The sequence below is a fragment of the Colias croceus genome, chromosome 3, assembly GCF_905220415.1.
Source record: "Colias croceus chromosome 3, ilColCroc2.1".
In the NCBI taxonomy this organism is placed as follows: domain Eukaryota; kingdom Metazoa; phylum Arthropoda; class Insecta; order Lepidoptera; family Pieridae; genus Colias; species Colias croceus.
Genome location: NC_059539.1, coordinates 9005109 through 9021214, shown reverse-complemented (window position 1 = coordinate 9021214; position 16106 = coordinate 9005109). Strand labels below are relative to the sequence as shown.

The following is a 16106-nucleotide window of genomic DNA, read 5'->3' as shown; positions in this document are numbered from 1 at the left end:
TAAAGATAATTAAAGAATCGTAATCAGTAGAAAACGTTTATTGTAAAGTACTAGAAATAATAATAGGAACTTGTGCCACATACTTTATAGTATCAAGCAAAAATATATACTCAGTTTAATACTGTAGTGAGCCTTACAACTAATCTATTTAAATGCACAAAGGATACAATCATTTGTGAACATTGAAAAACTTCCTAGTTAATACTTCTAAAAAGTCTCTCCACACGCTTATCAAAACTTATGTCGCCACAATCAGCGAGGTTAACTCAATATTCACATCTACAATAATAATAATTTAGCTTTTAAGGTTATTACACTAATATCTTAGGCCGTTATGACCTAGCGAAAAATAACTTATTATCAACGAGCACATTAACACTTAGCGGGCTCTTGCGTACAAGAACCCTAAATAACGTTCACTATAATAAAGCATATAGCAGATAATGTTCATGTTCTATGTGATATTGTTTATTCGGGGATATCACTAAGCCGCATTCCTCCGGGGCGTCGGTACATGCGTTCATGCATGGGCAACTCTCCCACGAGGAATCTGTCCAGAGCCTTGGTGGCTATTTTCGAATGCCCTGAACTTCTGAAGGCAGTGCTCGCATCTCGGCCGGCATACTCCAACATTATATCAGCGCCACCAGGATGCTAAAAATAAAATTCTCGGTTAGATATTGATGGCAAGTACATTATTTATTGCTTTCATCTTCGACTACTATAAATAATAGTAAATTTTAACCATAAATTTTAATCCTTTGGCATACTAAAATTGATGTATATTTGGGAATTCATTTTTATTATATTAGAAATCTAAACAAAAAAATAATAATGTATGTTAAATTGATGCTAACCTCGTCGAGGAATGTTGATATATCGTAGACGCGGTCGTAGATAACGACCCAGCAGTCTTGCGTGGTGTCGTGTAGAGAGACTTCAGCGAGTGAAATGACTCGGTCTTTCGCCTCGGGGGTGCCTGGCTCTATTCTGTCTGACCATTTTGGTTTCGCCTCTACACTCCATGGGTTAACTAGTCGTAAGGCTGCCATGGTTAACGCCATCATATCGAAGTCATTAGAGTCTGGTTTTATATCAATCGCACCCATATTCACTTCGGGTGGCGTTTGTACAGACGTCATCGTGCTTCTTTTGTCTTTATACTTTTAAGTAAAGGTAATTCGTAATCTTCTTTTCACTTTTCAAGTGATTATAGTTTCTTAAAGACGTTTATTTTTTTTATGAAACTCTTCTTACAACTGAAACAAATAAACACAATTTATTAAAATTTAATTTATAAAATTTCAAACTTTATTAAAAATATTGGCTGTTTAATTTTTTCACAGTATTTGTGTTATTATTGAAATTACTTAAAAATTAATTCGATCTGAATATTTTTTGAATATCTTCAAATGTTGTTTCCAGATATTTAGTCATCATTAGTATAACATTTTTGTAAGTTCAATATACTGGAAGTTTTAAGTTATCATCTCAATTTAACGAATTACTTTGCTGCGATAGTCGAAATCATATCGCGAACAATTGTTGACGCAATTTATAGGCTTTAAAGATAACTAAGGGTCACTTGTATGCGACCTGCAAAATATTAAATATTTAGTTTTGATTATTGAAATTATTTTTTAGAATAAAATTCACAAAAAGTATAAAAAATTATTTTATGTTATTTAGATTCATCATCGAAAATAAGTTACTTATCAACATAAATTTATAACTTTAAGTTTACACTGACTTAATGAAAAGTATATATGTAATGGCAAAATATTTACCTTATAATAATCAATGCGTATAATCGCAGATATATGCGTTATCTCTGCTGATGTTCGAAGTCCGGAGAATTACTGTCACAACAATTATCACTATGCCACCACTGATCGTAAACAAGATTGAGATTAAATAATTCAGGTAAATGCATGAGAGCGTAGATCATTGCCACAAGCTAATATCGATTGATCATCTATAACATTCAATTGGTGAATGAATTGGGTAGCCGCGTCGCGATATTTATATAGTTGGCGGTTCGCTGGGCACGCGCCGGGGTCTGATGTAATCGGTGAGGCGGCTTGCGCCGGCTGCGGCGTGCTGCTGCGATACGCATACATGCGATGCCAACCTGCGATTTTTTCAATTTTCAGCAACTTCCAAAAACAACAAGGTTTTATGTTAGTCTGTATTTTTTTTTTGGTTTGGAACGATTTTTTCGGCAAATGTCAAAAGATAAAAAAAAAATGTTCAGGTCAATTGGAGCATCTAGAGGTGTTCAGGTTATTCCGTTCAGGTGGTTCCTTTTTATTCAAATATTAAGCCCTTCGGTCTAATTATTTTTTTTTCGTTTGTATTCGGGGGTCCGTTACTTAACACACTTGAAGGCTGTTACCGCTATGTTGTGGTTATTTTCGTCCACAATATTGAGAAAATTATTTTTGAATCTTGTAATGTGGTTGTCGTTACTTTCGATCAGGACATGAAAGTTATTTTTGGATTTTTGTAATGGGTTATACAAATTAAGCTTATTCCAGTTACGTATAATTTCTATCAGTGGTACTATTTGATTTTATTGGATTAGGCAACTAAATATCGTAGTACCTAGATATAATTCAGTAAAAACAATAACAATAACAGATACATAAAACATAATATATAAAAACTCGTAAATATAGCATCCAACAAAAAATACCTGTTGATGAAATAATATGATGTAATATTACAATTGAGTTTCGGAAGCGTATGCAAATTGATTGATTATCATTTTTTTAATGCACCAAGCGTCGGTATACTTTGACGATCATGTTTCAGAGACTTTTCACTCGACTATTTAAGAATCCATACTAATATCATAGGATACTTTTTATCCCGGGAAAATGACGCAATCCCGAAAATCCCACGGGAACGGGAACTATGCGGGTTTTTCTTTGACTGCGCGGGCGAAGCCGCGGGCGGATACCTAGTATTTTATAATTTTCTTTCATTCAATTTAAAAATAATGTTTAGGTATATGTTCGTGGAATATACCTTAATAGCTCGTTTATAAATCAATAAGAGACTTTTATATCTATTAAATAACGTTGATTTGAAGATACAAATTTAAAATGAATTAAATTTTAATTTTATACCTATGAACTTATCTCTACTTTTTTGTTTGATAAATTTAGGATACATTTATTTCAAAATTCAAATTGTAGGGTAAAATGCATCACAACTTTAAGTTTTGTGTTTTAACTTGGAATTCGTCATTTTAGGAATAAAATTAAAGTGCTTTAAAATTTCCTTTCTTTACCTTAAAACGTAACTAATCCAACTTTACTCGTAAAGTTACCCTAATAATAAAATGTCATACTCTAAAATACAAGACTGGTTATACCTTTAGTATCTTAAGATATGTACACATGCGGAACTAAAAAAATCATAGTGGTCCTCTGACATTAATTTTAATATAATATTTGAGCAATTGGACAATTTTATTTTATTTTAAATACATAATATTATAATGTTTTGGTAACATAGGTTTGTGATCAGTCGAGTTGGTGACGTATAGCGTTGAATGAACTCGCATAATATTAGAATGATAACATATTATGATTAACTTTCAAGATGATTGATGTATTTTGCCAAGTTGTTTGATAAATTGTTTTCCCGAATATACCCCAGTATTTACGTACGTTGAACGTCACATCTACAACAAAGATATTTATCGCTATTCGCTCCATTTTTCCCACACTTTCTTGATACTGATTAGTTGATTACTGAGTAAATACAAATAGTATTCGAAAGTCTTACAAATAAGCTCGCTCTTTTGAGATTTAGAAGTTTAAAATTATTTTATACACCACTGTATCGTAAAGATTTTTGGCTGTAAAAGTTAAATCTTTTAATTAAAGCAGCTGTCTATTTCCGGAATGATAAGACGGAGTACGATAAAAGTATTCATTCACCTTGTACATGTACATACTTTTTACAAATTATTATTAAAATTGTGCGTATATATATTTTTTAAAGAAGCAGTTCAAAATTTTGTACATAAATATGTAGGTATGTATGATGCATTAATTTTGCATTCGTTTAGGATTCTGAATTTTTTGTTTATTCTGTTTAAAAATATTAACTTTTAGCTATTGTATTATCTTGAGCTAAACCGGATTCATACGGAAGACGTATTATTTGTTGCAAATATAGTATTTTAATCTAATATTTTTTCGCGTAAATTTCCTATGGCAAAATAATATGATGTAACATTCCTCCGAAATTACTGTACGAATTGCGCAGTTATCGATATTTTATAAAAGGTTTATTTATATTAACCTATATAATATATTATGTTTGCTATTTTATTTGGGAATTGGGAAACACCGTATTTTATTTATCGGTATAATATAATCGATTACCTAATATTCCATTCAATGATTCAAATGATATGTGTAATTGTGTAGGTATATTGTTTATAATATAGCGCCTACTTCAAAAACAAGCCATCAAGCTGTTTTGCTTGCATATAAATTATTTTATCTCGTCACACAGACAAATATTATGTAGTAACAAAAAAGACGTCATTGATTGTTTACGTCAGTGATTTTTCTTTGATATACCTATTTCTGGAAAAAATAAAAACAATTAATTTTACGATGAAAGACTTTTCGTCTTTATACTTAAAGATTGTTCAACATAATGGTCTGTCTTTTACCTTAACGCGAGTAAAGTACCTAAGCTTTAATGTTGCACAATATGCTTTCTACTTTATAATGTTTATGTGTATGTATTATGTGCGTTATTCGGCAATAATAGTGGTAGAATTAAGGATACATGAGTTTTTAGGAGGTTGCAGCGTAGGAAGTAAAATGTTTTGACTAATGGGTCACTGGACCTATCTCTTGACGTACGTAAAGTGATAACATACTGTATAGTGTATAGTCTATATGATATCACTATGACACTGATTGCGCTTGAGAAGGGTGCGGTGGCCTACTTTTTGCCAAAATGTATTGAAAACGCGTAATACATTAAAAATTAACTCGTATATGCTCTATATCTATACTCGTGTTAATATGCTTAACTCAGTTTGCTACACACTGTATATGCCTCGACTGAATCTTCAAAATAATACTAGTTAAAGCTCGTTCCCAAAGGAGTTTGTATTACAAAATACCATCATTTATGCGTTTTATTTAGAGATAATAATTATTTATCTGCTCATAATTAAACCTCGTGATAGCGTTTACAAGATTTAGCTGGATGGGGTCAAATGGTATGGGTCTTATAGCTGAGCGATAGAAAAAATTACTTAGCAGCGTAGAACTTGATTTAGTTGGTTCAACTCAAGTGCTGGTTTTAATATCTAACACGTGCTCGATTGGCCATTGCCATTGCCGTTTGATTAAGTATTACTCTAAATTAATTTAGCCAGGTTCAATTCAAGTAATAATTGCATCGAATGGCTTTTAATATTTTAGAAAACCGTATTAAGGTTGGCAGTAAGAAACTATTAGACATGATAAGCTTCGTGAATTTATCTTGTGTAAAAATGTTTAATGTTAGCCATTTTCAAATTTATAAGGTGAGTGGACATGGGGTAAGAACTTAATAGACACTTGTAGTAGCAACAACCGTTAAAGAAATAGTACACGTGCCTAAAAGTCGATTAAAAGTCAAGAACTTATGTATTTTTATTTTATTTTTTTATTTTCAGTAGATAATAGTAGACAGCAAGGACAACCAGCTATTTAAAGGATCATAAATGAAATAGACGTTAGATACTCGCTCTGGGGCATTTCCAGATCAGTCCGTTATAACTTTTAGTAGTGCTTTCAATATTGAATCTACTAAATAACTTTAGGATACATCTATATATTACTAACCATAATTGCGGTATTCGTAAAAAGTTGGATTAGTCGATTGACCTTGAGACTTTGATAAAATTATGAACTACCTCAATCTGTCTCGAGATATGAGGCGTGCCAACAAACGTAAATCCCCGACAAGAAAACTCATCAATAATTAATTAGTATTAGTCGTGAGTATATTGTATTATCCTCACAAATGTAATAGGTATTGTTTATTTTCGCTTTGATAATCATATAATAAGTAGCTCAGATAGATAGCTAGAGCGCAGTAATAGAAAATAGAGTATGTTTGGTGATTTGGTGGATAGGTTGGCCTTGAATACCGATAAATAATAAACAATATTTACGCGGTGATCAGTTCAAATGTGATCTGGATCGAGTTAGTGCAAGATAACGCTACACGTAATATGCGTTTAGAGGTCAAGAAACAAGTTGATCGTCGACAAGCGTGGCTATGTCTTTAATTATTATTTGGAATAATTAACCTCTCATTTGAACACTATTAATGCAAGTCTTGCACATGATTAAATTGCTTAAATGTCTAAACAATGTAACGAGGATTAAATAAGAAACATGAGCTATATTTCGTATTAATTGTCGAACTAGATCAAACGGCTGCTACTAATGAATGAAAATGTTCGTCAGTGCCTTAACTGACTTGACCTAGTTTTCTCACGTGTTTGATTAAATTTAAATTTTTACATGAGCTGAGTTCGATAGGAAATATTTTAGAAGAACAATAGGCGATGTAATGGAAAGCTTGTGTATTGTCATGTTTATAATGAGGTCATAGTATTTTAGCTAACGCATGTAAAGTTAGAATCGGAAGCCGAATCGCAAACGCAGGCATTCCGTCCGGCTGATGCAAGTGTCTCGGCGTCTAACGTGATCCGTGACGCTGTCCCACCTTCGTGCGCGTTGCGTGTTTTATACTAACATAAATAGAAAGTTATGTAAACCCGTACAAACCCAAGATCTCACGTTATCAGACTCTGATAATTCATATGTTATTGCATTTCATCGTTAATTAACTCTAATCGTTTATATTTTGTATGACGGAACAATTATTTTTGTTTTTGCTCCAGCCCGCTATCACATCCACGTAGGGATAACATTTATTTAATAAAAAAAAATGATTAGGTAACTCTAAAATTTTAATTGAAGATGAATACAAGTGTAAAGTGCGCTGAAATCGATTCAGCTGTTTCTGAGATTAACCCAAAAAACTCACAGACACAGATAATTTTTGCGTGAAGAAACTAATGATGGTTTCAGTCCATCGAGTTTCAGCCATATATCTCGAGAATATAGCGTAGATTACCAGTTATACTTTTATCATAGTCATGGCATAGTAGTGAATTATAATTTTATTGAGATCTCACACAGTAACTATTGCTGAGCAAATATATAGTCATTATACAGGGTGTCTCAAAAGAAAGTTTATATTTTGTGGATGAATAAAAAAAAAGTAAGCGGTGTATTGAAAAAATGTTTATTAATTATTAAAGTGCATAATATGGGAATTTATTTCTTAAAAATAATATCGTCCAAATGCAGTCCATTGCGTTCACGGCACTCATTTAATCGAACACTAAAATTATTTATGACAATTCGGCAGGTAGACACAGTGATGGCTGCCATTTCGTGTCGGATATTTTCTTTTAAATGCACTAGAGAAGTTGGTTTTTTGGCATACACTTTAGATTTAAGATACCCCCACAAGAAAATGTCCATCGGAGTTAAATCAGGGCTGCGTGGAGGCCAATTTATATCACCTCTCCTAGAGATCGATTTTCCCGGAAAAATTTCATGAATTCGAGGTAAAGACATATTGGATGTATGTGATGTAGCTCCGTCTTGCTGCAACCATGTTCTCTGGTTATAGCCAGGAAAGTTTTGCAGTGCAGGCACTAAAAACTCGTCTACCATCGCTCTAAATTTAGTGTAAGTAGTGTAAGGGCCAATAATTCCTCACTAATTTCTATTCTTGACAATTTCTTGTGGGGGTATCTTAAATCTAAAGTGTATGCCAACAAACCAACTTCTCTAGAGCATTTAAAAGAAAATATCCAGCACGAAATGGCAGCCATCACTGTGTCTACCTGCCGAGCTGTCATAAATACTGTAATTTTACTGTTCGATTAAATGAGTGCCGTGAACGCAATGGACTGCATTTGGACGATATTATTTTTAAGAAATAAATTCCCATATTATACACTTTAATAATAATAAATAAACATTTTTTCAATAATACACCGCTTACTTTTTTTTTTATTCATCCACAAAATATAAACTTTCTTTTGAGACACCCTGTATTATATTAAATCAATATTAGATATTACTACAATAAATGTTTATTATAATGGAAAAATTATTCCACCTTAATAACAAAAACAAATCACAATTAAGTAAACAATATCGTATGAATTAAGTGAGGTCATTGAATCCCCCATGAGATTAAATAATAACAAGATGGACGATAACTCGTAATTTTAAGAGTGCTTCATAAAAACATGTTTACTGATTAAAGAATGTAGTGACGCTAAGTTTTCCTCCGATTATGGAATAAAGTTATGTGATAAAAAAATGTGTTTACACTTAGATAAGTTTAACAATTGCTATTGGTCAATTCAATATGATATGATGCTTAAGGTTGACTGCCACATGCTACCTCATGATAATGGGAGATAAAGCCTACTTTACCTTCGTGAAATCAATCTGTTTTTGTTAATTTTATCGGCCTATCTTTTGTTTTAATTAATGTCATTTTGAACAACATTTGAATTAAATTACTATCACGTACCAAATACTTGCATATTAATTGTTATTTTTGCAATTAAACGATAAATTGCGAACTGTGAACTCGTGAATACAAAAATGTACTTTTATATCTGTTACCTACCTAAACGAATTGGTTATTCGAGAAAAATGTATTTGTAGTATCTTGTTTTAAATTTAAATTAATAACAGGATTCTACTTCCAGATACGTTTAACGAATACAGTAGATTTACTTTACGGTTTTTTGTATTGTAGAGTTTACTCTAGTCTCTAGAGGACTGCTCTATTATATTCCATTTGTTACTAAACCGTCTTGTCTTGAACTTTATCTATCTTAGATTTTTTTAAACAACCGAGCAAGGACTACTTTGAAGAAAATACAATTTATCACGAAATAATATTTGTTTTTATAATGTGCCCGTATATGTTTTGTTGCAATTATTTATGCTAATTCATTTATCTACCTGATATAGGTACTTATACTGCCTATAGTTAGTTGGGTTGTGTTGGTTGTAAAGGTTTCTTGACTTAAAATCAATTAAGTATAAGGTAAAGTCAAGTTGAGGAAAAAATAATACATAGGAGTGTTTTAATCACAAATTAGTTTATGACCTATTGTAAAAGGAAGAATAAATAATTTGAATCGGTATAATATGCCGGCTGCGCGAAGCTAGAGAAGAAAACATGGATTTTCAGGAAAAATTTAGCAATAAATTTTTGATGTAATTTTGTTGTTTAAGGATTTATTGCGTGATCGGCGTATGCAAAACTACAAGTCCCTTCGCGCTTAGTATACCAGTAGTGGGACACCCTGTATAATAGGAAAAAAAATTGATTTACCTAATGAAAAAGATATTACTAATAAATGGGTTTTCCAATTTCATTTGCTCGTTTCGTTTTCCCATTTTGTATCGATTCTCAGATAATAATGAAGTAAGATATTAGGTGATTTTTTATTGGAAATAGGAATTTTCAACATACGCATGGGATCCTTGTAAGTTTCGGGATACCCTCCACCTAGTAAATGGTATAAAGCAATGAAATAATCAACATAATTTAACAATGAATTATAAGTTTTATTGTTAACTTTAAACTCAATTAATAGATGAATTTAGAAAATATGAAGAATCTATGAAAGGCTGTCTCTATGATTTTCATTAATAGTTGTAAAACTTGCACACACACCTGCTTGTAGAAAAAGAGCGTTTGTATTGAGCACACGTGTCAGAAATAAAACTTCTGTGTTGCCATGACCTTGAAATTTTACTCTCAACGCGCTTAAAGAAGTTTTACTTCAATAAAGTATCGTCTAAATATATGAAAAAGGGGTAATGGAAATTAAATCCATAAAATCCCCGCCCCTTATACTCGTACTTAGTTTATCTTGATTGTTTTATGTTTACACAATTATTCCAAAACAATAAATGTTTTGGTAATTTCGTTTCCCTGATAAAATGATGTGGCGTCATTTGACGTCGAATGTTTTTCATTTCTTTTTAAATATTTAACGTTACAACTAAATTACATTGCTGTGCCAAAGATACATTTCAGTATGCAAGTAAATTAACACTTTCTTTTGTCTCATGATTCATAAGTTTTGGAACAACTTTGTTCTTACTAAGTATGATAATGTCATACCTACAGACTATATTTTTGGAATTGAAAACCTTAGCGACACTTAACTACACTCAACACAATGCAATAAATCAAGATAGTTGCTATAAGAAAGTAAAATGATTTATGTATTATTGCGTATAAACAAATTATTGTTTATAACATTGTTTAATACAGATATTTCAACCGACTGTAATAATGTACACTGTACAGCTTTGTTAACGCTTAAAAGTAGCTCTTTATTATCCTCTTTGTATTTAATTATAGAATATGTACATACTGGCTTCGTTTACTTCTTACGATAACATTTATAATCAGTGGCATTATGGACATTTATAAATTTATATGGACATTTATTTCATCAACGAATTCTCCTCATATATCTAACCATAACCTAACCTAATGCCAACAAGCCATATTGCAGTTAACAAGTGTGCTACTGTTATAAAATCTCAGTTTTGAATCTAATACACAATGTTTTTTATAGGTTTCGTGTAGGCACAGGAAATAAATAAAACAAAACAATTATTATCTAGGTAACAATATATTTTTGTTATCAACGGCAAACTTAACAACGAACTACAATATAGATCTTTCCAACATAATGCCAGCGCGAAGTATAGGTAATTGTATTTAACCTAATTAAGTTTAAAAACGTTCAGGAGCTAAGTCCTTATATTATACACAATAATCACATTAATTAGGTCAACTAAGGAAAAATAAATGGACGGTATAGAATAGATAGGAATTTGCTGGACAAGCAATAAAAATCGAGATACAAAAAAAACATCATTGGAAAGCGTTTAATGCATTTAGAATTTAAATACTTTAACACTGGTTACGAGTTGTGTGTAAATGAAAATATAGATAATTCTTTTCTATTAAAATAATTATTTGTCATATTTGTTATTAATTAATATACCTAGCACAACGGTTAAGGCAGCTTCATAATAATATCTTGTGCAAGTGACTTGGGAATTAATGTAACAGTCTGCACTATGGATTCATTTTGTTTTTATACTGTGGACAAGACGACAAATAAAATTGTGATTGTTATATGCTTTATTATACGTATATCATATTTTGTTATGGCTAAACTAATATAACCTATTAAATAGGCACTAAAATATATTTTAACATTGCTTTGTTAAATGAATTGACATTTGTCGCGAATACTTTAAAGTACTTTAATCTTTATAAAATATAACATACCAATTTCCTAAAATATTTAATTGATATCAAAGCAAAGAATTAGATAATACAAACACTTAATATTGTAATATAATGACACAAACTACGTAAGTATTTTAATGAATAAATATAAATTCTTCTCTATTCATACCAATAAACAAAAATTAGAAACTAATGCTTAGATTATTATAAGTAATTAATAATTATCATAGATTTTTTAGTTAATTGAGTACATCAATTTGAAAAGATAACCGTCCGAATGATAAAATATAACATTTTTTTTTTAATTTTCAAATTAAAGTTAAGTTTTGATGGTTTCAAATGATCTAAAAGCTATACATATATTATGAATAGAACATGCAATTTCTTAATGGATAATATTATTTTTACAATAAAATATATTTTAAAAATAAATTATAAATATGCCGTTTATATTTTGTTAATTTACATAGCTAATTATACAAATCCTAATATTAAAAAGCGTATCTTGTGAAATAGCGGTCTATAATTTCGGAATAGAAAACTGCATTTGTCTATTATAGGTACTGTACAATACATAGTTTTGAAGGATTGTATGCTTTTGGCACTAACTTGAAATATAATAAATATATAATTATTTTACAGTTACTCGTATTTACAGCTTATGTAATATTGAACGAGCACATTATATATATATTTACAATTTAAATGCATCTCAGATAAAACATTAAATATGACTGGTTACAACACTTATGTATTAAATAGGTACATTTGTGGGTTATATAGTAGTGACAATTCATTATCTACACATGTACATCGATTACAAGCTTCAGCGAGAACGACAATGACTGATTAATATTATTTTCCATAGCCGAATACAATTGAGAAACGAAAGAAAATTTCCATTCAGTCTCTTCATCATTACTTTCATAATATCACCTTTTACAATACGCCCATATTGTTGCTATCCGCTGATAAGGTTTTTGACCTTTAGTTATTGAAAGGACTGAATGTAATTTCAGCTATTGCATTTTACTCAAAAGCAAAGCAACTAATAGCCATGTTTTTTTTATCTTTACTGAAATCTATCGATTAGGACTGACATAAAACTGACACAGGGTCATTAATAACTAACATCTAACATAAAATTTATATTGCACACACCAATTAATTATCTATTTGTATACATTAAATAAAAGAGTGGGCTAAATCCCTCTCCGCCATAACCTCCTAAACTCACCGCTTAACTACCTTGTGGAATGACATGCTAGGCGCTCCTATGTTTTCTTTACCAAGCAAACTGGTCTATAATAATTGAGGATGGTGGGAAATTTTATGTTATCACTTTTATTAGGGTTTCATTATTAATACTGTAACATATTATATGTCATCATTGGCATTCTTCATTGATTTCGGTGAAAAGTATTGTGTCAGTCGATTGTTGATGTTGATGTTGATCGTTATTGCAAACAGCTTGCTCAGTGAGCGCCGCGTGCTACAAGCTCTGCTCTACCGCTGTCGTGATGATGCTCTAGGGCCTATCTAAGTCTACCGTCGATACAACGACCTGGGATGAGATGACCCGCGTATTAAATAGTACTCGATGCAACGTTGATGGCACATGGATGACGCGAAATCTTTAATGAAATGTACGCGAAGCTCTAAAGTAACTTTAGTGATGCTAATTTGAAAGCGATCGAATGTTAAAAATAATATTAATGATGATCAGTTACCCGTAGCACCAATGCCAATCTATGTTAGCAAAACTATGTTATCGTCGCGACTTTACATTCTAGTTCTATTCGTTTAATCTTGATGTATCGAACAAACCTACCTGCGAATTTTACTCGTGAATTTATGAGTTTATTTAAAATGTTTTAGATTAATTTATGATGTTTTAGTAAAAGTAGAACATTGTTATAAAATTCAGTCACCACTACTGGTAAAATTGGTAATTCCTATATTCTAGAAAACAATTTCCAAAATTTGTTTGACTACCCATAAAATCCCGGTGGAGAAGTGGGACGATTCATTTCGAGAACCGATTTATTGGGCAGTAGGTATGCTTTGTGAGTAATTTTTTCATATTAATTTTTGATATATTTATTCGCCTCCCTTGTGCCATTAATTTTGTATAAGCCTTCACAGAACCTGCGTGACTTTCTCATTTCAGTCCGTTGCACGTCTAATTTCATTCATTCATTCGGATTGAGTTCGTAGAGCGAACGTATACTGACTAAGCGCCTGTCGTGATAATCGAGCAATTGTTATTTTCTTAGTATTCGTTTGGCGACACTGGAGTTTCACGTCGCAATAATTGCTCTGAAAAAAGACGCAGGCGCGTATAGAGTCAGTATCCCGTTTAGAAGAGCATGTGGCAGCGCAGGTTGGAGTTGGCTATTCCGTGGTGTGCGCGGTGAGGTCGACCCCCGGCGTCGCGCTGCCCAGCGCGGCCGGCGGGTCGCTGGCGGGGAGGGACAGTAGATGTTAGGCCTCCAGAAATATTAGTGCGGTTGGCTTTGGTTCAAGGTTCGATTTTTTTGCCTCCACAACTAGAAACTCGATTTCCTGAAAGAGAGAAATTTTGTATGATTAAAGTTATAGGGTGTATTTTAATCTGATTTTCTATATTTTATATTATTTCTTGTAGATTGGACTGCTCACAATCAAATATATTTAAAACACTTTACGTAAAGTAACACAGAAGTAAACATTATATTATCATCAAATTTACTAACTGGTTTATCTCTCTGCGCAAACGATTCGGCTATAAGCCTGGCCACTTCCTGATGCTGCATTCCCTCGACGCGATGTCCGTCCACCGCGAGTATTAATTGACCCACTTCCAAGCCGCCCGCCTCGTACGCTGAACCGTGCTCCTTGAATTTCAATCATTAAAATATAGCTTGGGAATTGTGACGCGCAGTGTTACTGACTTTAAGAACTTTATAATTTGCGAATTGCAGGAACATTCTTAAATGAAGCCTGAAGAAAGTAAGTTTTAACGAAATTAAAATCATTTACAGAATGGGTAATCCATCTTATGCCTCCTCCACACTACTCGCGAAGTTCCTCGGCGAAGTACTCGGCCGAAGTTGACTGAAGTCCGCGGTGCTACACTACACACTCGTTCAACTTCGCGAGGAGCGCATACGTTCATATTCAGAACGAACTTCAGGTAACTTCGTGCCCTTTGACTCGGGCGCAAAAACCGACAACAAACGGAAGTCGGCCGAGGCGAGGTAAAGTTGGACGAAGTAAGCCGAAGTGCCTCTCTACATTATTCTATTCGTCTATCCTCGTTCAACTTCGCGAGTAGTGTGGAGGAGGCATTACAAAAAATTGAAAAGGTCTTCTTTTCATTGAAAATACATTAATCGGGATTATAAACTCATCATAATGCTAATGAATAAGTTTCATGATATAAGTTAGTTGAAGTTTTAGAAACTAAAACAGGGACATTATTCTGGTCAATCTCCCATAATTCTCATCTTAAAAATGTTAACTTTGTTGTTTTCGAAGTTTAAGATTATGGAAATAGATTTTCTTTCCTGTTGTTCTAATTTATGCACAAGATATTATCTAGATTTGTATTATTTTGAAAATTTACTTACATGAATATTAATGATCCTCGGTAGCGGATGTTTAGTGTTCGCCCCGCCTTCAATAGCAATACCCAGGATTGGTTTAGTCTTCTTGACAGTAATGTGTAGATTCCCATGATGGTCTGGCACGACTCTTGCAGAACGACTCTCATCCCCTTGGCCTTCCCCGTGTTGTAATCGTTGCATAGATTGGTGCCTTCGTATGCCTCCCCGATCTTCTAACAATGCACCTCCCTCTTCTTTCATGTCGAAACTACGCGATAATTTGTGTGCTAGTTCCTGTTAAAAGATAAGAAATTTATACACAAAGGAAATAAATGTACACATGACTAACAAATATGTAAGAATTACTTGATTGAGGCTTCAACAGTAACTTCTAAAACTTCTTTAAAATATTCACAAGAGTACTTACTTTCTAACTAAATGAAACTTCCTAATACATACTATATACAACATTCATACTAAACTGTGACGCTACTCTAACAGCAAAATCTTCAGCCTCTAAAACAACTTTGTGCTCTAATATAGGATAGTGTAGCTGGGTGGCAGAGGGTAGGAGTTCTCCTGAGTTATCTGGACTTATTCACAAAGACCTTGTGCCTCTCAGTTACAGGAATGTAAATGGTCCGTATGTTGAATGTATCGAGAAGCTGTAAGTGAGATGTGAGCTGGAGGCATATAATCATGCTTTTCGATCACTCGGTGGCGTGGTACAAACGTATTATACAAGTGTCGGTTTTGGTTTCATGAGGAGTCTTTAAACCAATTAGCATATTTATATAGGAACAGAGCCGATTTAGGAAATGAAAATTGCGCAGCAAATAAAAAAAATAAATAAAGAGTAGCATTGACCATTTATAAAACGATATAAACAAAATCAAATCTGAAACTCAAATTAAAATCCATGCATTAATTTCAATTGGCCGTTCGTCACAATCGCGAAATATTTTAGAAGTATAGCCGATCTAAATATTTTCGAAATATCCGGTCGAATAGACGATAGCTACAAAACTGTTTCATGCACAATATTACTCTCATCCATCTCTACAGGCTAACAAAAAAGACAGACGAAATGAAAAATAACCG

The 16106-nt window shown here is 32.5% G+C and overlaps 2 protein-coding genes across 7 annotated transcripts in view; both read right to left on the bottom strand.

Annotated features, from left to right (window-relative positions):
* Positions 1 to 22: 22 nt before the first annotated feature.
* LOC123706493 (cytochrome b5-like) lies at positions 23 to 2005 on the bottom strand. The gene is made up of 3 exons (XM_045655805.1): positions 1788 to 2005; positions 858 to 1259; positions 23 to 654 (listed from the first exon to the last, which is right to left on the bottom strand). The coding sequence occupies exons 2-3, from the start codon at positions 1140 to 1142 to the stop codon at positions 469 to 471; spliced, it is 471 nt and encodes a 156-aa protein (XP_045511761.1). The 5' UTR covers positions 1143 to 1259; positions 1788 to 2005; the 3' UTR covers positions 23 to 468.
* Positions 2006 to 11620: 9615 nt separating this feature from the next.
* LOC123706491 (whirlin) overlaps positions 11621 to 16106 on the bottom strand; it is a 68520-nt gene continuing 64034 nt past the window's right edge. For all 6 annotated transcript variants that reach the window (XM_045655798.1, XM_045655803.1, XM_045655804.1 and 3 more), the window contains 3 exons: positions 15030 to 15299; positions 14154 to 14294; positions 11621 to 13983 (listed from right to left, as the gene is read on the bottom strand). In XM_045655798.1, coding sequence (XP_045511754.1) covers positions 13903 to 13983; positions 14154 to 14294; positions 15030 to 15299 — 492 coding nt within the window. In that variant the 3' untranslated portion in view covers positions 11621 to 13902. The remainder of the gene's footprint in view (positions 13984 to 14153; positions 14295 to 15029; positions 15300 to 16106) is intronic.